Source organism: Lagenorhynchus albirostris, chromosome 1 (assembly GCF_949774975.1).
Source record: "Lagenorhynchus albirostris chromosome 1, mLagAlb1.1, whole genome shotgun sequence".
NCBI lineage: Eukaryota > Metazoa > Chordata > Mammalia > Artiodactyla > Delphinidae > Lagenorhynchus > Lagenorhynchus albirostris.
In genome coordinates, this window is record NC_083095.1 from 181,520,215 (window position 1) to 181,542,689 (window position 22,475).

The window sequence follows — 22,475 nt, forward strand, 5'->3', positions numbered from 1 at the left end:
TCCCCTAGGGGGAACTCCCTGGCGGTCCAGTGATTAGGACTCCGCGCTTCCACTGCGGAGGGCCTGGGTTCGATTCCTGGTCAGGGAACTAAAATCCCACAAGCCACGCAGCAAGGCCAAAGAAAAATTAAAAGTTCCCCTAGGAACTTCCTGGCATAGTCATAAACCTTCAATAACTTTTTGTTGAATAAATGAATGGATGCAAATGAGGCAGCAAAACAGAACAGAATGAACAGTTCAATGAATTCTAACCAATGTAGACATCCATAAAATCACCACCACACAATCAAGGTACAGAACATTTCTATCACCCCAAGTCCCTTGATGCTTCTTTGCGATCGATCAAAGCCCTGCCCAGGCCCAGGCAACCGCTGATGTGCTATCACTATAGGTTAGTTTACTCAGTTCTGGAATTTTAAAAAAGTAGAGTCATACATTACGTACTCTGCCAAGTCTGGATTCTTTTCCTCAATGTTCTGAGATTCATTCATGTTGCTGAGTACATCAATAATTCATTCTTTTTAAATGTGAGTAGTATTCCATTACATGGACATACCATAATCTGTTTTCCATTCATCTCTTAATGGGTATTTGGGCTGTTGCAAATTTGGGGATATTATGAATAGAGCTGTTATGAACATTCACATACAAGTCTTTTTGTGGACACTGTTTTCATGTCCTTTGGGTAAATACCTAGGAGTGGGTCACACGATAAACGTATGTTTAACTTTCTGAAAACAGCCAACATGTTTTCTTACGTGGCTGTGTCATTTTACATCCCTATCAGCAGAATGTGAGTAAGAGGTCATTCGCGCCACATATTCAACAACGCTTAGCATTTTTTATCTTCTTAATTTTAGCCATTCCAATGGGAGCATAGCAGTAGCTCATTGTATCGATAGTTTTAATTTGCATTTTTTTCCCTGATGATTGGTACTAGTGAATATCTTTTTATGTGCTTATATGTAATTCATATATCTTCTTTTATGGAGTTCACTTCTGCCCATATTTAAAGTTAGGTTGTCTTATTATTATTGAGTTTGAAGACTTCTTTATAATATATTCTGGAAGCAAGTCCTTGATCAGATACATATTTTGCAAATATTTTCTCACCATCTGTGGTTTAACTTTTCATTTTCTTAATGGTATTTTACAAAGAGCAGAAGTTTTTAATTTGGATGAAGTCCGACATAATTCTTTTTCCTTCTCCGGTTAGTGATTTTTGTGTCCTGTCTCAGAAATATTTATTTACCCCTCAAAGCCATGTATATTTTGTTCTTGGCTAGAAGTTTTATTGTCTTAGCATTTACATTTATATCAGTGATCTATTTGGGGTTAACTTTTCCGTGTGATGTAAAGATGGTGGTTCATTTTTGTTCCAGCACCACTTGAACTCACCCCACTGAACTCAAATGATCATATAGATATGGGTCTCCGAACTCTCCATTCTTTCATTGTTCTATATATCTATCATTACACCATTCTATTCTGTCTTGATTTTTGTCGCTTTGAGTCAGTATTATAAAATAGTACTGTAAGTCCTCCAAACTTTGTTCTTTTTCATTATTGTTTTGGCTACTCTTTGTCTTTTGCATTTCCATATAAATTTTAGAAGTAGCTTGTCTATTTCTAACAAAAAAAATTTTTTTAACTGCTAGAATTTTAAATGGGATCGAATTGGATTCACACAGCAATTTGTGGTGAAGTCCCATCTTAATAATATTGAGTCTTCCAATCCATAAATACAGCAGATCTCTCAATTTATTCAGGTTGTCTTTAAAATATTAAAATCATAATGCTATTATTTTCTATTTCATTTCCCAACTGTTTGTTGTTAGTATACAGAAATACACTGATTTTGTATATTAACCTTGTATTCTCGTCTGTAGTCTTCTAACCCACAACCTTGCAAAATTTACTTATTAGTTCTAGGATGTTTTCTTGGTAGATTCCTTACAATTTTCTGTGTGCACAATCATGTTGTCTGCAAATAAAGAGTTTTATTTCTTCCTTCTCTTTTTCTTTTTTTTTTTTTTAGGTAATTTTATTTTATTTTTTTAAATTAATTTATTTTATTTATTTATTTTTGGCTGCACTGCGTTTTTGTTGCTGAGCGCGGGCTTTCTCTAGTTGCGGCGGGCAGGGGCAACTCTTCGTTGTGGTGCACGGGCTTCTCATTGCGGTGGCTTCTCTTGTTGCAGAGCACGGGCTCTAGGCACGCGGGCTTCAGTAGTTGTGGCACGTGGGCTCAGTAGTTGTGGCTCGCGGGCTCTAGAGCGCAGGCTCAGTAGTTGTGGCGCACGGGCTTAGCTGCTCCACAGCATGTGGGATCTTACTGGACCAGGGCTCGAATCCGTGTACCCTGCATTGGCAGGCAGACTCTCAACCACTGCGCCACCAGGGAAGCCCTTCCTTCTCTTCTTCCTTCCTCCTTTTATTTCTTTTCTTGACTTACCACACTTGTTAGGGCCTCCACTATGAGGCTGAATAGTGGTGAGAGCAGACACCCTTACCCTGTTCCTGCTCTTAGTAGTGAAGTGCTCAGTGTTTCAACAAGCGTGAGAGCTGTACGCTTTTTCATAGGTCCCCTTGATCAAACTGGGTTAAGTTTCCTTATAGTCCCACTTTTCTGAGAGTCTTTATGATGAACGTTATAAAGTTTATCAAATGCTTTTTCTGCATCTATTGAGATGATCATACAAATTTTCTCCTTTATTCCATTAATATATTAAATGGTTAATATGTTGTTGATATGTTAAAATGATAAACTAATCTTTCATTCCTGGGATAACTCCAACTTAATCATGATGTATTATCTTTTTCATATTTCTAGATTTGATTTGTTGACGTTCTGTTAAGGATTTTTACATCTACAACCATGAGGGTTATTGGTCTGAATTCCTGTTCTTATACTGGTTTTGCCTGGTTGTTACTAGGCTTATGCTGGCATCATAAAAAGAAGATGGGAAGTGTTCCCTCCACCGCTATTTTCTGAGCCTGTATAGAACTGGTATGATTTCTTCCTTAAGCATGTGATAGAATATGTCAATGCAGCCATCTGGATCTGAAGTCGTCTTGGTGGGGAGGTTTTTAATTCTAAATTCAATTTCTTTAACACATATGGCAGGGTTTTTTTGCTTTTTGTTTTTGTTTTACGGTACGTGGGCCTCTCACTGTTGTGGCCTCTCCCGTTGCGCTCGGAGCACAGGCTCCGGACGCGCAGGCTCAGGGGCCAAGGCTCACGGGCCCAGCCGCTCCGCGGCATGTGGGATCTTCCCGGACCGGGGCACGAACCCGCGTCCCCTGCATCGGCAGGCGGACTCTCAACCACTGCGCCACCAGGGAAGTCCCAGATTTTTTTTTTACATCTCTCCTTGTGGCAGTTTTGGTAATTTGTATCTTTCAAGGTGTGATAGTGTGATTTATAATAAGAAATACATATTCGGGCTTCATCCCCATTTCTGGCACAGAGCCACTAAAACCCTTGGAATTTCCTAAGTGAGGAGAGCAACCAGTGGTGTCTTTTGTTATGATAATAAGGTGACATCAGAAACACACCTGAGGACAGGGGCTGATTGCCAGGAGAACCAACCAACCAAGTGATGAGAGGGTCAGAACACTGAATCCCATCCCAACCTCAGGGGAGGAGAGAGAGGCTGGAGGTTGATTCCACCTCCAATGGCCAATGATTTAATCAATCATGCTGATGTAATGAAGCCTCCATAAAAACTGAAAAGGATGAGGTTCGAAAAGCTTCCAGGTTGGTGAACACATGGGGATTTGGGAAGAGTGGAGCACCTGGAGAGGTTGTGGAAGCTCCATACCTTTTCCCCACACCCCGCCCTACGCATCCCTCCTATCTGGCTGTTCCTGTGTTATACTCTTTATTATAAAACCCGTGATCTAGTTAAGTAATGTTTCTCTGAGTTCTGTGAACCACTCTAGCAAATTAGTTGAACCCAAGGAAGGGGTCGTTGGAACCTCCAATCTACAGTCAGTAGGTTAGAAGCTCACGTGACAACCTAAACTTGCAACTGGACGCTGAAGTTGCGGGTGGTAGGGGGCGAGGGCGGGGGGGGGAGGGCAGTCTTGTGGGATTGAGCCCTTAACCTGTGGGATCTGACTCTATATTCGGGTAGACAGCATCAGAATTAAGTTGAACTGTAGGACACCCAGCTGCTATCGGAGAATTGCCTGGTGAGGGAAACCCCACCACCACCGCCCCTACCTAACATATGCACACACAACTCTGAATTGGTACTAGAATCCTTACGCAGAATTTGCCCATTTTGCCTAAGTTGTCAAATTTACTGGCATATAGTTATTCAGATATTCCCTTTTTTTTTTTTTTTTTTTTTGCGGTACGCGGGCCTCTCATTGTTGTGGCCTCTCCTGTCGCGGAGCACAGGCTCCGGACGCGCAGGCTCAGCGGCCATGGCTCACGGGCCCAGCCGCTCTGCGGCGTGTGGGATCTTCCCGGACCGGGGCACGAATCCGTGTCCCCTGCATCGGCAGGCGGACTTTCAACCACTGCGCCACCAGGGAAGCCCCAGATATTCCCTTTTTATCTTGTTAATGTCTGTAGGCTCTGAATGGTGCCCCCTCTTTTACTCCTGATATGGGCATTTTATGTCTTCCCTCTTCATTAATCCTACAGACTGATTTCTGAGGTTCAAAATCCTTTTCATAGACTACCAAAAGATCCCTGTCTTGTCTGCTGTCAATTCAAAGCCAACTGGAAAAGACATACATTTTTCCTGTCAAATATATGCTAAACACTTCACCGTAGTTTGCAGAAATCAAGCAGTATTCACTTTCTAAGCCATGCGTTTTGGGGTATCCTTATGCTTCCTGAATATATGTATATTTTAGGCTTTATATATCTGCCTTTTTCCTAAAGATCCCACTTGATCCAGAAACAATGTTTCAGTAACTTATTTGAAAGTGAGAGTTAGATAAAAAGATTATGGTGGTCAAATAAAAGTACAGCCAAGAATGGCAGCAGTATCCAAGGATGAAACAGGGAGAAGTGATTCTTCTTCCAAGGTCCTCTCCTAAACTGAAGAGAATTTGCATTCGCCCTTGGTCTAGAGCAAATGCACTTCTAGTAGCCATAAACTACGAAGCTCTGTCGATATCCTAAGGTAGGGATTGTAGTGTGGCTCATACACCCCCAAGAAAGATGTCAGCGGTACCTAGTCACTCCCACTAAGTCTACAGTGTAACCGTTCCTACTAAGATGATTTTTAATCAATTGCCCATTTTGCTAAGGCATCATCGTGCTTTTAGGTAGCAAAGGCTAGTGAGACTCAGAAATCAACACAGCTAAACAAACAAACAAATAACCCAATTTAAAAACGGGCAAAAGACGGGAACAGGCATTTCTACAAAGACTTACGAATGGTCAATAGGTATATGAAAAGGTGCTCAACCTCACTAATCAACAGAAAAATGCAAACCAAAACCACAAAGAGATTGCCTCACCGTCTTAGAATGGCTACTGTTAATACAAAAGATAACAAGCGTTAGTGAGGGTGTGGAGAAAGGAAACCCCCTGTACACACTGTGGGTGGGAATGTAAACTGGTGCAGCCATTATATGGAGGTTCCTCAAAAACTATCATACGATCCTGCTATCCCACTTTTGGGTGCTTATCCAAAGGAATTCAAATCAGGATCTTGAAGAGAACATTATTCAGCCTTAAAAAAAAAAGAAGAAAATCCCACCATTTGCAACAACATGGATGGATCTTGAGGGCATTATGCTAAGTGAAATAAGCCAGATACAGAAAGACAAATACTGAATGATCTCACTTATATGTGGAATCTAAAATAGTCAAACTCATAGAAGCAGAGAGTACATTGCCAGGGGTTGGGAAGTGGGGGAAATGGAGAGGTGATGGTCAAAGGGTACAAAGTTTCAGTTACGCAAGATAAATAAATTCTGGAAATTTACACTACAGCACAGTGCCTGTAGCTAACAATACTATGTAGTATACACAAAATCTGCTAAGGGGGCAGACTAGGTTAAGTAGGTTTTATGTACGTTACAATAATAATAACAACAACAACAATAATAAAGAGGGTGGGAGGAAATTTGGGGAGGTAATGAATCTGTTTATGGCCTGTTTATGGTGAAGATAGTTTCATGGGTGTATACTTATCCACAAATTCACTGAGTTGTATATGTTAAATATATACAGCTTTTTACATGTCCATTGTACCTCAATATAGAAATTTTTAAAAAAAAGAAATGGGGCTTCCCTGGTGGCGCAGTGGTTAAGCATCTGCCTGCCAGTGCAGGGGACACGGATTCGTGCCGTGGTCTGGGAAGATGCCACATGCCACGGAGCAACTAAGCCCGTGAGCCACAACTACTAAGCCTGCGCGTCTGGAGCCTGTGCTCCGCAATGAAGAGGCCGCGACAGTGAGAGGCCCACACACCGCGATGAAGAGTGGCCCCCGCTCGCCACAACTAGAGAAAGCCCTGGCACAGCAACGAAGACCCAACACAGCCAAAAATTAATTAATTAATTAATTTTAAAAAAAGAAATGAAGGCATCTAAAATATTCAAACTCTCAAGTATCTTTGCATCTAAGAACTATTACAACAGCAGTGCCTTTCAAGACACTACTCCTTGACCTCTGTTTTAACAGCTTTATTTCTAAGTCAATTAGAGAAGCTAGGATTTTCTACTCACTCTCAGCCGCACTGTCTCTACTAAGAAAAAGAAAACACAAGAGAAATCTGTTCACTGCTGCTATTCCTTCTAGATCTACACCCACTTTTTAAGGTCTCCTGGCAAACAGCTTAAGGCATGGGGTCCAAACTAAACATCACTTCCTAGAAGAAAATGTCACTTCCCATACTTGCAATTGCCCTCAAGGACATCAGTTTTCTCAAAAGCTTCTCTTAATCCCTAGAATTCAAATCATTCCCTTTTGAGACACCTATCAACTTTGATGCTTTCTGCATCTGTTCACTGGTCTCACTCAGCTCTTTGTCAGTGACTTTGCTCCTTCTGCAACATCACTTTAAGAAACCCTGCTTCTTTTGCAGAATTGGCAGTTGGACACTGTAATTAGTTTACATTGTCTTTGCAGCACAGTATCCAATGCATCTCACGATCAGTGAGATTAAAAGATAAGATGGATTCAGTGAACAGGTAGAGTAGCTGTTGCTGTTAAATGAAGAAGGGTGTGTAAAGTGAAATTATTTTGTTAATGATTAGTTTATTATTATTTATGTTAGAATGATTTTTGAAATCCTTCACAATGTATACTTAGGTAAAGATAGAATATATCTTTTTCTTTCACTGTAACTTTTCCTATTCTTGATAAAAGAGTTGGTATGAACAAATGATTACAAGATGCAAAAGAAACCATCCTAACAGTTATTTGCTTAAAGAAAATATGCCCTTCTAGAAATGACATGAAACAAATTACTTTTATAATAAATCTTAAAAGTAACAATAGCTTTGATATAACCAAGGTCAGAGTTCTATCACTTTAAAATATGTAACTTTTGATTAAAGTATAACATACATACAAAAAAGTGTAACACCTATTACTGTAGAATTTTAAAGTGCTCTTTCGACACATTTACTTTATTTGAAAAGAATATTATTTTGTTATATTAATGACATGTAGAGGGACTTCCCTGGTGGCACACTGGTTAAGAATCTGCCTGCCAATGCAGGGGACACGGGTTCAAGCCCTGGTCCAGGAAGATCCCATATGCCACGGAGCAACTAAGCCCGCGTGCCACAACTACTGAAGCCCGCGTGCCACAACTACTGAAGCCGCACACCTCGAGCCTGTGACCCACAACAAGAGAAGCCACCGCAATGAGAAGCCCGCACACCACAACAAAGAGTAGCCCCCGCTCGCCGCAACAGAGAAAGCCCGAGGGCAGCAAAGAAGACCCAATGCAGCCAAAAATTAATTAATTAATTTTTAAAAAAGAAATACATTTAATTACAATTAGAAGAAAATAATTATAATTTTAAGCTTGAAAATTTCACTGATTTACAGTCATTTAAATTTTTTCCCCATATTTTTGCTTTTTCTTTACATTGATTTCAGTTTGGTCAGAATAATTCTAAAACCAGGCTGCCATAAGAACCTAGACCTTGAATATCATTTTATTCTGCTGTTCTCAAATTCAGAAGATCACCAGGGGACTTTTTTAAAAGCTAAGGTTTTGGGGTCTCATCCCCCAGGATTCTGATTGGTTAACTTAATGGTGGGGACACGAATCTGTAGTTTGAAAGGCTGTCCAAGTGATTCTTAATGATCGTCCAGATTTGCCTGGTTTAAATTTCTACCAGGGCTTCCCTGGTCGCACAATGATTAAGAATCCACCTGCCAAAAAAAAAAAAAAAAAAAAAAGAATCCACCTGCCAATGCAGGGGACACGGTTTTGAGCCCTGGTCCAGGAAGATCCCACATGCCCACATGCCGCAGAGCAACTAAGCCCATGTGCCACAACTACTGAGCCTGCGCTCTAGAGCCCGCAAGCCACAACTACTGAGCCCACGCGCCTAGAGCCTGTGCTCTGCAACAAGAGAGGCCACCGCAATGAGGAGCCCGTGCACCACCACGAAGAGTAGCCCCCGCTCGCCACAACCAGAGAAAGCCTGCGCGCAGCAACGAAGACCCAACACAGCCAAAAATAAATTAATTTTAAAAATAAAATAAAATAATAAATTCCTACCAAAGCAGGAATCCTCTCTGGAGTCCCCTAACTGAAGGTCATCCCACCTGTGCAAAGAACACATTCTATTCCGATTAACTTCTAATTTAACAAAAAATTTTCCTTGAATTCTGGAAGTTGGCCCATCTGTCTCTCTGCTGATCCTAGTTCTGCCTTTTACAGCCACACAAAAGAAATCTAATCTCTCTGCCATATTACAGTCCCTGAAGACATCTTTGCATAATGCTTTTTAAGAGTTTCTTTTCCTCCATTTATAAAATTGACATATATATGTGTGTGTGTGTGTGTATATATATACATATATATGTGTTTGTATATATATATATATACATATATATATGTGTGTATATATACACACATATATATATATATCCCTTATGAGCAGAGAATGGTGTCTATAAAACAGTATTAAATGAAAAATAAGTAAACTGAAATGTTTTTAGTTTCCTAAAAGCATTATAATAAAGATCTGATTTAAACTGGGTGCCCAGAGTACTTCCTCCCCCTCACATTCACTAGGTATGTAATGTTTCCAGAAGCCAATATGTAGAACCCAAAGGAGAAAGTAGGTCTCACTGATCTAGCTGACACAAATTCTCTTAAATACAGAATCTGTGTTTATTAGGAAAATACTGGGGATTAAAGATATCTAGATATCTTAAGGTTAAGGAAAAAAAAAAAAGATGCCTGTTAATCCCCAAGATCACAGTAGCTAAGACATATCCAGAAGAAATGTCATCATAAATCCAGCTTTCTAGCTTCTGATATTTAAGGATATTCTCCATTCTAAGGAGGGAGAAAAATCAAAAGGTTCTCAAGAAAATAAGTCTTGTTAAGATCTATTAAAGATGAATGCAGTGAACCACAGTTCAAGTCGAGAGGCTGCGTCTTCATTAGGTTATAAGAAGGAAAAAGAACTTGTGGGATTATAAACAGACTACTGCTCATAACTATGCCCGGTGTCTATTCAGAACAGAGATAAGCAACAAGGGGAAAAGGCAATAAGTAACCAAGTCTGAATCAAGAACACACCCAGTATCCAACAGAAGGAAGGTTCAACAGGAGCTGGTCTAAGGAAAAATAAATAAATTCTTTAACTCGCCATTTGTTGATAACAGTTTTTCTGGTCCGCCTAAAAATTTCCCTAAGATAGATGAATATTTCAGAAATATCAAATTTGGGTTTTAAATCTATTCCCTTATTCACAAATCTACATGGTGGAATTTTTTCCATATTAATAAATAACTAGAAAGTAGAGGACTTATAAAAAACAATTTCCATCACACTAAGTTTCTTAAACCTATAGTACAGTATATCCATTTGTCTTCAGATTATCTTCGAGGCACAAAAGGCCATCTTCCAGATTTTGTTGTGAAATAAGCTATCTGCACAATACTCCGTTTTTTAAAAAATACGACAACTTAAACTAAAAAACTATTTTGGTAGAAGCAATCCAAAACTGAGCTTTTGAGTGAAGACATCTTCCTACTTCAAACCAACAGAATACATCGACGGCTCGTAATATTTTTAACATACTTAATTCCTTATGGTCAATTAAAATTAAATAAATACTAGGACAATCTAAGTCCAATAACCTTTCATTTTACTAATCTAATCACATCAACCAGAAAGAAAAACAAGTGCCTACCATATGGTCTTTCTGTAATAGAAAATAGCTGCATTCGATAACAGCATCTGTGCATCTACATTCAGCACTGCCCATACTTAAATCATCGTGTTAAATATAATAAGATGACGGGTCCCTTCACAAAGCAAAGAACAAAAGAAACTGAGTGTCACGTTTGTACCTGATTATGTGATCTGGTAATAGCTAAAGAAATGAGGAAGGAATTAGAGATTCTGTAAGCAAGGCACAAGGACTTCATAAAATGTTTCATTTGGAAGAAATGAATGCTACAAAACACTAACAATGCGTGGAGAACTCTTCTTAGACCTGGGTACTCATTTTGTTGATGGCTCTTATCTTGAGATGGGTTCCACTCAATATCTCCAAATCCAGAGTTCTGCTGCCGCTGCTCTTCATTCCAACAGGCTATACTTTTAACCCTAATTTGCAGGGTAAAGCTTTTGACATACAATGGTATTCTGCCATTTAGATTCAAGTATATGAAGGAACACACGTTTCAAATTAAATAACAGTGTTATGTTATACTGTACTATCGCTAGCCTGCAATGAATCCTCCACTGAAGAAAACATGTTTTTTAAAAACTGTTGAAGTACTGTTTTGAGTAACGTGTATCCTTTTCAAAAAGCGTCTAAGTATTATTTTAAGCAGCGTAGGTAGGTTTGCTAGAAACCTGATTTTCACAAGACTGGTAACATATTACCTATTTTTTAAACCTGTAAATGCTGTCTTTTTATTGTAACTTTGGAATTAAACAAAAAAAGAGAAAATACAAAAATAATATAATTCTGGTATTCTCCCCATCCAGAATTAACAACTGTTAACATTTTGCCATAGTCAATGTTGTGATCATTTTTTAACTTACAGTGAAATATTCATGACATTAAAAAAATTAAAAACGTAAGGAAGATTCCTATACTGGCCAATTGTTTTAAGAAAGAAAACATCAGACATACAGTTGGCCCACTGTACCTAAAGGTACTGCACCTGTGCATTCAACCAATGAAGGATCAAAAAATTTGGAAAAAATTTTTCCAGAAAGTTCCAAAAAGCAAAACTTGAATTTGCTGCACACTAGCAACTATTTACATACCACTTACATTGTATCAGGTGTTATAAGTAATCAAGAGATGATTTAAAGTATAAGGGAGGATGTGTAAGGGTATATGCAAATACCACCCCATTTTATATAAGGGACTTGAGCATCTGAGGATTCTGGCATCCATTGGGTGGGAGTTGAGTTCCTGGAACCAATCCCCTGTGGATCCTGAGGGATGACCCTATTACCTTTTCATAGTTTCACCACCAGTTTGATTCCCCTCCCTTAGTCTGTTCATTACCATTATCTCACCTTAGCACAAAGTATTTCATACATCTGTACTACACACTGCCTTGGTTACTGTTACTTGGTTACCAGCTTCCCAAAAGGTAAGGAAGATGCAAAGAAAACTGTGAACAGCCATCCCAATGGAAATGGAGGTCTAAAGAAGAACCTACAATTCACACTACACATCGTTATATAATCTAAACTACCTAGATGCAAACTCAAGAACATTTTGGAATGGAAATTTTCCTTAGGTCTTCCTTCCTTCATTCATTCATTCGAAAAAAATATCTGAGGGCCTACCACGTGCTAGACTCCCTTCCAGACACAAGAAATACCAGGTGAACAAAACAAACTGTACTCTTAACACTTACGTACATCATCTGTCCAAATCAATAAGCAAAATCAAATGGAGGAGCACGTCAGATGGAGAGTAAGTGACAGGGAAAAAAATGAAGTGAGGAAGGAGGGCAGGGTGTGTCCTGGGGAGCAGGGGAGGGAAGATCCTCCCAGAAGGTGACTTCTAAGCAAATCTGGAAGAGACAAGGAAGCGGGCCCTGCAGACACCTGGGGGACAGTGTCCCAAGGAGATGGAACACAGCGGGAAGGCTCTGGGGCATGCTGGGCTCGTGTGTCCGCAGAAGTGGGGAGCGCCCAGGAGGTGAGCTCAGGGAGGAGACGGGAGGCTGTCCAGGGGTCTGCGGGCACTCCGAGAACTTCAGCCTTTCATCCTGAAGGAGAGGAGAAGCCAGTAGAGGAGCCGAAGCAAAGCAGTGCCAGGACCTGACTCCTAAAGGGTCCACCGGGATGACTGTGGGGACAGACTGCAGGCTGGCAAGGGCTGAGCTGAGAGGCCGGTGGCCAGATTTGCAGGTGATGCACGAGAGAGAAAAAGAGGGATCAAAGATCACTCCCAAGACTCCACCTGGGAGGGTGGGAATGCTCTTGCTTAAGACGAGGGAGACTGTGGAAGGAGCAAACAGGGAAGCTGGGCGGGCGGGGGGAGGGGCTGTAGAGAAGGAGGAATTTGGTTCGGGATGTGGCTTCTCCACAGGCGAGTGGAGGTTCTGAGTGGGCAGGTCAGCTAGATGTGGGCATCTGAATTCAAGGGAGAGGTCAGGGTGGAGAGACACACACGCACACAAATACATGTGTACATATGCATATATGTGAATGATCAGTTTACACCTGATATTTAAAACCATGAAACTGAGTCTGGAGAGGAGAAAAGAGGGTCAAATAGAGCCCTGAGGTATAGGAAGACTTAGTAGGTCAAGAGGCTGAGGAAACTTCCAAGGCTGAGAAGGAGGGGACAGTGAGGCAGGAGGACCATCAAGACGGTACAGTGTGCTGGGATCTAAATGAACGGTTAATAGAAAACTAAAGCCTTTCCCGCTATGTTTATTGGCTATTTTGGCATATATTTATTGAGCACCTACTATGCGCCACTCACTGTAGAGACAAACATGGTCCCTGTTTTCATGGGACTTGCAATCCAGGGGAATACAGATAAATAAACTAGTAAGTGCTCTTCCTGATAAAGTACAGGGAGGGTGTTTGAGGAGAAGGCAGCAGGGCCAATTAATCCAGTCTTGGAAGGTCAAGGAAAGCTCTCCTGAGTGATGTTGAAGAAAAGACCAGAATGATAGTAAAAATCAGCCAGGGAGGGGTGGAAGTGGAGGAGGGGAGAATGGAAGGAAGGCTGGGAGAAAACAGGATTTATAAGGACCTGAAGTAAAGAGAGAGACATTGTGATGCCCTTGGAGGGGGGCGGGGTGGTACTGACAATACAGGAAGTACAGAGAGAGGTCACAGATGCGATAGGAGAAGGGCGGGTCAGAAGTCCTCTCAGACTTCCCTCAGGAGTTTGAGCCTTATTCCAAAGGCAATGGGAAGCCAGAAAACCGTTTTAGGCCAGGGAATGCAATGATCAGCTTTCTATTTCAGGAGGAGCGCTCTGGTTACGGCAGATCGGAGAGCTGGAAGGGGGCAAGGCTGGGAGCCTGGGACGCGAGTTAGGAAGCCTGGTCCATGATTCATCGCTGAGATGCAGCTAATCTGAACTCAGGGAGTGGCAGTGGGATTCAGAATGTAGGACTTTGACAGGAGGAAGAAGGAGAGAGAGGGGTCAAGGATTGTAGCCTGGTTTTTGACTTGGACAGATAGGTACCTAGCAGTGCTTACTCACTAAAAGAAGGAAGTCAGGGAGAGGGCAGGTTGGTGGTCAGGGCAGAGAATCTGTTGAGTTTGAAGAGCCTGTAGACTATCCAAAAACACTGTATGGTAAATAGGCAATTGGCTATCTAGGTCTAGAGAGCAGCCATAAAATCTGAGATACAGTTGTAAATTAGGAATCACGGGCATGTAGATTAAAGCCCTGGGAGGATGTAAAATGAAACCTAGGGAGTGAGAAAAGAGTAGAGGAATGGAAAGGCCTGGCTCCTGTAAAAACCAACAAGAAAGAGGCAGCAGAGGAATAAGAAGCCTAAAGAGAGAGAGAGAGAGAGAGAGACGGAGGGAGAGAGCGCCTGAGAAGGAACAAGGAAGTCTGGGATAAAAGCAAAGTGTACAGTATTCCAGAAAGAAGAGCAAAAGTATGAATTTTTACGTGAATGAATTCACGCACAGAAAATGCCTTTATTATTTACACTGTTCCAAAATCAACAAACAAATAGTTTTCATCAGCTTATAATACGTTTTAGTCACAGGATCATTTTAGCCTCAGTGAAGAAGCAAAACATAAAATGAACTAAGTTAATTAGCATGAGTAAATAGGTTTGTTCTAATAGTAGACAGTGAAAGTGCTAAACACGTGTACAATCCTGTGGACTAGAGATTAAAAATGAAATAAATGTTAGAAGTGGGAAGAATAATGTGGATTAGAAAGCTTTGAAAAAAGAGAGAGAGAGAGAGAGAGAGAGAGAGAGAGAGAGAGAGAGCAAGTCGAACCATAAAGAAGAAACACTATATGATGTGAAAAGGGGTGAAAATACCACAGAGGATTCAGAGTCTATACAAAGTGATTTTGTGAGCAAAGTTATGCAAGGCTAGGTGTCACAGATCAGCCTGTACACATGCGTGCACAACACACACACACACACACACCCAAAAAACACTTATCTGGCTCAGTGAGTGAAACCAATTTTCAAAAATACATATTTAGATGTGAAAGGGATATCATTTTGTGTGAACACAACTATGCTATCCTTACTGTATAATGTCAAAATATATTTTACTGAAGTGTCACAATTCTTTATTTGAAGAGGACTGTTTGTTATTTGTTTGTTTTTGGCCCTTCCAATATAGTCTTGGGAGGTGGTGCCTACACTTACTCATATAGCAACACAATTAGATGCTAACAGTTAATATAAACAAGAAATTCCTGATGGTTTTTCATCAAAACAATAGACCTTATTCACAGCAGGTGGAATTAGCCAATTAGATAAGGCATAAAACAGGGACTCCTTTAATTCACTACATTGATTTCTTCTGTGCTACAAAGTTAGTTTCGGCTAATACCATTAATATTAAGATATATACCATCGTTTCTTGGGTAGGAAAAGCACACACAAATTTATTATTCAAATACCCATTTAGGAACATAGCAATCGGTTTTTTGTTTGTTAGTTTTTTAGCTATTGGTTTTTAAAATTTTGAAAAGAATGTCAGTGCTACTCTAGAATGTAATTCTTCTAATAAAATTAAGCACAAAAATTAAGTGCAGTATTCAAAGACTTAAATATCTGTCAACCCAAAATTGATACCCGAAGTATTCCAGTGGCAACTCTTTTTATTACTAATAAATACTCCCAAGATTTAATGTGCCTCAGAAGCATCAATAAGAGACAACTAAACAGAGCCAGTAAATACAAGTTACCCTCACTCCTCACCCTGAGATTTTAGAATGTTTTCTGACAGCATACAGCCCCTTTATTTCTATTTCCACATAGAATCTAAGCAAACTATCTGTCTATTCTTTAAAAAGCCAAGCAACACCACAGTTTATTACCAAACCCAACTACTGTATATAGTCACTAAATGAGCAAAATACAGACAATACAGTGTTTTCTTGGCTCCCAAACTAGAAATACTACGGCTATGCCAGCAGTAAGGTCCAAATGAAAGCAAATTTCACAGCCCTTAAAAAAAATACATAATTGTCATTGTTAATAAAAGCCAAGTTTGCAACTGGAAACACTGCCTTCTAGCCAAGGACAAGATGTGTCTATTATAAATTCTTGGTTTCCGGGATATCCCTTAAATGACCCCCCAAAAAAAAGTCAAATAACACTAGTTCTTGCAAATACAATGCAAATAGCATGCTAATTAAGGTATTCACAAGTCAATGACAAATAAGGCTTTAAGACCATGGTACCTATCATTATGGAACTACAATACACATTAAGCAATCACTAAGTTGTAGGTAGGCCTTCCAAAAGGAGTTATTATGGTTCACCATGATCAGAGAACTGTGGTGTTATACTTAATCACGTTTTTACCTGCAAGCAGGTGTTTATAGGTGTCAAAAAGTAAAACACTGTTTCTAACTGTAAACCTATAGTTCTAATAAACTGTACGGTAACGGCACACTGTACCTACCTCACTGATTTCTGCATAAACTTTCTAGTGCAGTATGAAGTAAGCTGCGTGAAGCAAGTTCCTCTGCCTGCTTTATGAACAAAAACTTAACTTCTGACTCATTTTTATTAAGATGCCAAAAATCACACACTGAGAACTAGACCCTGTTTCAATGACCATGAAGTTAAAATGTAACACAAGCACAAAATAAACAATGAGAGTGACGGTTCATTGGGGGATGTTACTGTTATCTAAAGTAATCTTCAACCTTTCCTTAAAAATATAGGCAGCTCAAAAGCAAAATCTAAAGGAAAACAGTATTCAGTATGTTTAGCAAAAGCAAATTACAGAAACCATCAATAACAAAGTAAACACAAAGGAGCCATTATAGAATTAAACTCCAAACATAAGGAGGAAAAAAGATAGAGGCAATAGGGCATAGGGGTGCCACAGATCAATGGATTTTCTATTTCTCTCCTGCTTTGCTCAAAAAATTTCCGAAAGCCTGGTGTAAAATCTTCTGAGCCCTCCCAAAGATGTTGGTCTGAAGGCAGAGTCAACCCACCTGACAGCTCAGGCTGACACTCACAGGACTTTTGAGCAGTGAAAGGAAGGGAATAAATAAAAGAACAGGAAAGGCAAGACATTTTTAAGGGAGTTGGAATTACAGCTCCATTAAGCAGTCTTCCAAGGCTGTGCCTAAACTAAACTGTCCACGGGGAAAAGACTTGTTTCTCTACCCAAAGCAGATATCCACAGCAACAGCATCAGTGTCGGAGAGAGATGGTGGTCCAGGAGCAACAAGCGTTCCAGACAGATGCCCTCTCTCCACCTCCAGAGCAAACCTTGGATACACACTCGAAAGGTACAAAGCACCCCCTAACCAGCCCAGCTCCAAAAATACTGGAGAATGGGAACTGTAGGAAAACAGAAGCTTGTAGTATTCCCAGCCACCTAAAAAGGGAGAATTCCGTGCCCTGAGATGACCAAGATGGGGACATTTCAAAGTAAGTAAGGAAAACGTCCTTGCAGAAGAATCACTGGAAGCTCCTCGAAACAAAAATGGCCAAGGCTTCATCTCCCTACCGGTCAAGCTGGGGCACTCCCACCATTCAGTCCAAAGCCCCAAAAACCTCTTCTTAGGCCCGGTGGCAACTGACCGCCCACAGGCAGGACACCTCACAGACACAGGCCACTGCGGGCTACACCGCGATGCTGCCGCTGCGCTTACCTCACAGGCGGGGGACCCGCAGGTCTTGAGCTTGTTGTCACCATCTCCCTCCGGCAGACCAGTCCGACGTGTGGCCATCATTTCATTTCAAATTACAAAGAAGGGGCCAACCCATGGGAGTCCACATTGGGGGGGAAATGCCACACCAGGCTCCTAGAAGGTGTAGTGCCGGTGAGACAATTAGAGCGCCAGGGAATGAAGGTTTTGATGAAGCGCCTTCGAAATGCCCTGATGATTATTTCTTCGGACTTCAACTGACTTCACCGTCTTCGTCCATTTCTCCAGACATAAAAAACAAAGAAGAGAGGTCTCCTCGGCGGCTAGAAAGCGGTCCCCTTCTTCCTAGCGCTCCTCCCAAGTCCAAGAGCAAGGCGAGCGCGTCGTGAAGCCTCTCCCAAAGAGATCTTTCCTAGAAGAGGGAAAAGTTAAAGGGCATGAACTTTCTCCATACACTGACCTTAGGCTTGCTCACATGCCTACCCCAAGCTCGCCTTTCCAACACATGGAAAGATAATTCGGTCCATGCTGATGAAGTATGAAAGATGAAAGAATCTTCCCATACAAAAAGAGAAAGAAAAAGGGGGAAAAAATCCTATAAACCAGGGGGGAAAAAAAAAAGCGAAACATCAGAACTGCACGGTGGTTGCCTCAAACATGCCCGGCCGTTGTGCAGCCGTCAAGAAAAACCGTTCCCTTTTCAAGTGCATTTTAATTCATGTATTTTCTGGGCAGAGGAGAGGGAGTCTATGTTCTTCTGCATCACCCGGATAAGCAGACTTAAGGGAAGTTTGCTCCCCGCGGGACTAAAATGGGATAATCCTTTTTCAAAAGCCCTCCTTGCTCCCCGCCATCTCCCCAGCTCCCCAAAATAAAAACAAAAAGCCCTGCTCGGACGCGACCGGCGGCTCTGCCGGCGTCTCCAGGCGGCCTGGGGTACCCGGGGCGCCCGCCCTCCGCCCTCCGCCCCGGCCCGCCGGTGTCCCCGAGGAGGCGGCTGTTTTCCTTGGCCCGCGGCGGGGCTGGGCGGCGACGGCGCGGGGCCGGGTGGGGAGGTGCGCGCGGCGGCAGGAGGGACTCCCTCTCCGGGGCATTATTCCGGAGCTACAGAAATGAAGCCGCAGCCCCGGCCACTTTTAGTTGCCGCGCCCCAAACTACGCCTCGACAAGGTCTTCCCCGTTCCCCGTGACCACCTAGGGAGAAAAAAAATAGGAAAAAGAAAACCACCACCCACCGACCACTATTTCCTCCGCCCCTTCCAGAGGCGGGTCGGGGATCTCGATCTCCCGGGAAGGGCGGCCCAAATATGTACTTTCCAAAACGAACGGGGACACCCGGGGGAAAGGCCCAAAGCGAGGGAGCTCACCCTGCGCGCCCCGCCTGGCCCGGCTTCCGAGGCGCGGCGGCGAGCGGCGGCGGGGACGCGGGCCGGGCGCCGGGCCCAGCCGGTACGCGCTAGGCCGCAGGCTCGGTTAATATTCATGAGCGGACGGGAGCCGCCCCTCCTCCACGGCCGGCCGGCGGGACCCCGGCGCCCGCCGCCGGCCTTTGTGCCCTTCCCTCCTCCCGCCGGCCTTCCCTCGCTCCGCACACGCGGGCGCGGCCCCTCCGCCCCCGCCGGGCGCCCGCCGCCGCTCCCTCCGGCCCCGCGCCAGCGCCGGGGCGGGCTGGCCCGGGGTGGCGGGAAGGGAGGGAGCCAGCGGCGAGCCCGGCTCTCCCTCTCCACCCGCCCGCCGGCCCTGCGCCCCGTCGGCCGAGGCGGAAAATAAAGCAGACACGCACCGGAGAAAGCGCGGCGAGTAGATCCGCACCGAGCCGGCCGGCCACCGGACGGCGCGCCCCTCACGCCCGGCGCGCACTGGACCGAGCGGCAGGACGAGCCAGTGCTGTCCTCCGCCGCCGCCGCCGCGCTCCGAGGCCGCCGCCGCCCCCGGCCGGCCGCTCCCAGGCACCGCCGCGACCTGCCCCGGCCGGCCCCGGGCTCTCGGCCGCCGCGGGAGGGCGTGGGGCGGGGCGGCGGCCGCCGGACTCTCCCCTCGCCTCGCCGGGCCGGGGCCGCGCTCGGGCGCCCGCGACCGCCAAGTGACAGAAGTGCCTCGTTCCGCTGCCGCGCCGAGCTGTTTCCCGGGGGCGGATTTCTCGCTTCTTCCTCCCTGGATCCACCTCCTCCCACTCCACCTCCTTCCCCTCCCCTCCCCAGGGGAGGCTCTGGGGTTGAATGTTTTCTGTCTTGAATAATATGGTCCCGGGAACCGACGCTGGAGAAGGGGGATTAGCCTGGGGCGGGGGCGGGGACGGGGGGTGCTCGCCAACCCCCCCAATGTGTGTCGGCACCTACAAACCCTCACCACCACCCCCAACACCTCCCCAAAAACCAGACACACAAAATCCTCCCCGCCTTCTCCAGTCTCCCGAGCGCAGAGCGGGAGCGGCCAGGAACCCGGGCTTCCACTGGGGAAGGGACTAGGTACTTGGCGTCAGGGCCGGGGAGGGGGTCGATCATACGGCTAGACTCGCAGAATTGGGTCCCAGACTGCGGGGGACACGCCCGGGTGAGTTTTTGACCCTTTTTGCAGTGGGAGGGGTGCGATGTGGGACTTCAAGGTAAGGGAGTGTCCTCTCACGCCCGACAGTAAGACAGCTTCTCATTTGGGGTGGGGGGGTTGGGGAGAGGTCGCAGCCAAGCGCCGTTCATTCAATTCTTTGCCCTTTTTACATCTTCAGGGCAGCTGAACAATTCGGCGCAGCTAGCGGAACTGAGGAAAGGTGGCTGCGCTTCTCCACACAGCAGGTCGCAGCAGCGCGGGGTCCCGGGCCCAACCGCCGCCCCTCCCCGCCCGATTCCGGGGCTTCGCCCCAGACCCCCGGCGGCTCGCTCCGCCCCGCCGCGCCTCACAACATCTCCCGCTGCAAATGGCCCAATCGGAAGACGCGACGAGAATTCCAGCCAATCAGAGGCAGCTGACTCAGGCGTCCCTCCACCCTTTGCCCGCCCCCAGTAGGAAAGCCACCGCCCCTCAGGCTCCCCTTCCCACCCCGCTCCCCTCCGGGGAGGTGTCTCACAGCTCCTGTCCTCGCCGGGCTGGAGTGGAGGACCCCGCCGCGGTGGCGGGGTTTGTCACCTAGTCACCCTCATCCTCGCCTCCTCCCAGACACACCCCTCCTCCCTTTCCCAGTCCTCCTGCTGGTGCTGTTGAGGGTCATTTTTATCTTCGTGCCGGCGGGGGACTGCCCGCTATTGTGTCTGATCAGCTGCCACCGCCCTCCTAAGGGGAAAAATAAAAGAACAAACCCGAGAAGCTTTGGGGTCTGCGTACCTTTTCCTTCCTTTCTTACCGCACTCTCCCCAGAAGATTTAGAGACACCTCCCCGCTCCACCCACCCCGGCCTCCACACCCAGCTCTCCGTCCGCTGCCTCGGGTCCTGTTTTTCGGTTGTTGGTGAGAAAAAAAACTAAAAACCACTCCCTGGGGCCTGAATACCTGTGCTGTAGTTTTTAGATCTGCCTAAGAGTGGAAGGTGCCGAACATTAGAATATACAACTAAATCCTCCGCCTCGATTAGGGGAACGACTCTGACTAGATCATTTTTATGTGGCCACGAAATTTGCATGTTCTTGACAGCCCCTGACAAAACTAGTCAGCCAATAACAAAGGAAAAAAAAAAAGAATAAAACAGAAGGAATTCCTGCCAGTCAGTCGGTAATTTACTGAATAGCCCACTGGGCTATCCAGTTCTGGATGCGATAGGGTAAATGAACTAGAAGTGAATAGAAATGCAGGGTTCAAGTAGTGTACCTCTAGTGGGCTTATAGAATATGTCCAGAAAGGAAAAACAATTTTAAGCACAAAACAGCTCCTTACAAATGCAAATGCACGTGCATGGCGTAAACTGAGTACCTCACAGCTGAGGACGTCTAGGGTTAAGGTTTTTGTCATGGAAATTTTTATAAATGTTGATTTTGAAAAAGGCTTTCAGTTTGGTAAAGGACACTACATGTTGGCCATGGAAGGAGATATGAAAAGGAGGTAAAACACATTTTAGGAATTGTGGGAAACTAATGTAACCTAGAAAGACATTTCTGTAAGAGGTAAAAGCAGAAGGACCAGGATTACAGTCTAGCTTCAACATTTACCGGGTGACCTAGGGTAAATTTTTACTTCTGTGTATAAGTACTAGAGCTATCAAGTAATAGTAGTGACTACAGTCTATAATAGCACTGCCTGCCTGCTGAGTATTCCAGAGCTTTACACACAATTTAATGAGACAGGTACACTGCACAGCCAGGATTCAAGCCCAGGGGGTAGGGTCCAGAGTCCATGCTTCTCTCCACAACACTATCCTACCTCTAACACAGTTTTTAATAACAACAACAGAAGCTAACATTTACTTAGCTTTTCCTCTACTGATCATTGTGCTTTGTGGGTAACTGATTTAATCCTACCTCTGGGATCGGTAAGATTACGGTGTTCGAAAACTTAGGATTGTTTTTAAGAACCATTATAACTTGCCACCATATGTATCTTATGTGTATTAGGCTATCTGGATACAGAAGAGCAAAAGCACATAACTGAGATTTGGGAAACCTGAGCCCTAGTACTCTCCTGGGACCTCCAAGTATGACAGAACCTTCCCTCTCTTGCTGGGATGTTGAGAGCATCAAATAAGACAATAGATGTAAATATTATTCCTATTAAAGTATTATTATGAAGGAGGGGTTTGTCCTGTTTTTCCAACAGGAGCCCTATGCTTTTATAACATTTCATTGGTATTTATTAGGAACATATTAACCCAGTGTAAAAAATTAGGTCTATTCCTTTCTAGGGCATGAGCAGTAACAATACTTTAATAGCTGCTTGAGCTCTCATTTAGATGCATTCTGAGTAGACCCAAGTGGATGCCCTCTAGGCATCTGGGAAGTGGCAGCCATCCCTCCTCATTCTCCGTTCCAAAGGCTGACGGTATAATTGGTGGAGGATGCAA

At 44.1% G+C, this 22,475-nt stretch overlaps 1 protein-coding gene and 1 long non-coding RNA gene across 6 annotated transcripts in view; one reads left to right on the forward strand and one right to left on the reverse strand.

Moving 5' to 3' along the window:
* Window positions 1-19,379, reverse strand: part of ARHGAP21 (Rho GTPase activating protein 21) — a 127,871-nt gene extending 108,492 nt beyond the window's left edge. For all 5 annotated transcript variants that reach the window (XM_060161697.1, XM_060161688.1, XM_060161704.1 and 2 more), the window contains exons 1-2: window positions 19,275-19,379; window positions 17,495-17,903 (exon numbers count right to left, since the gene is read on the reverse strand). In XM_060161697.1, the coding sequence (XP_060017680.1) occupies window positions 17,495-17,575 (81 nt within the window). In that variant the 5' untranslated portion in view covers window positions 17,576-17,903; window positions 19,275-19,379. The remainder of the gene's footprint in view (window positions 1-17,494; window positions 17,904-19,274) is intronic.
* A 136-nt stretch (window positions 19,380-19,515) lies between these two features.
* On the forward strand, window positions 19,516-20,796 carry LOC132504212 (uncharacterized). Its single transcript, XR_009534796.1, has 2 exons — window positions 19,516-20,044; window positions 20,217-20,796. It is a non-coding gene; the product is annotated as an uncharacterized LOC132504212 (long non-coding RNA).
* The last annotated feature ends 1,679 nt before the right edge of the window (window positions 20,797-22,475 follow it).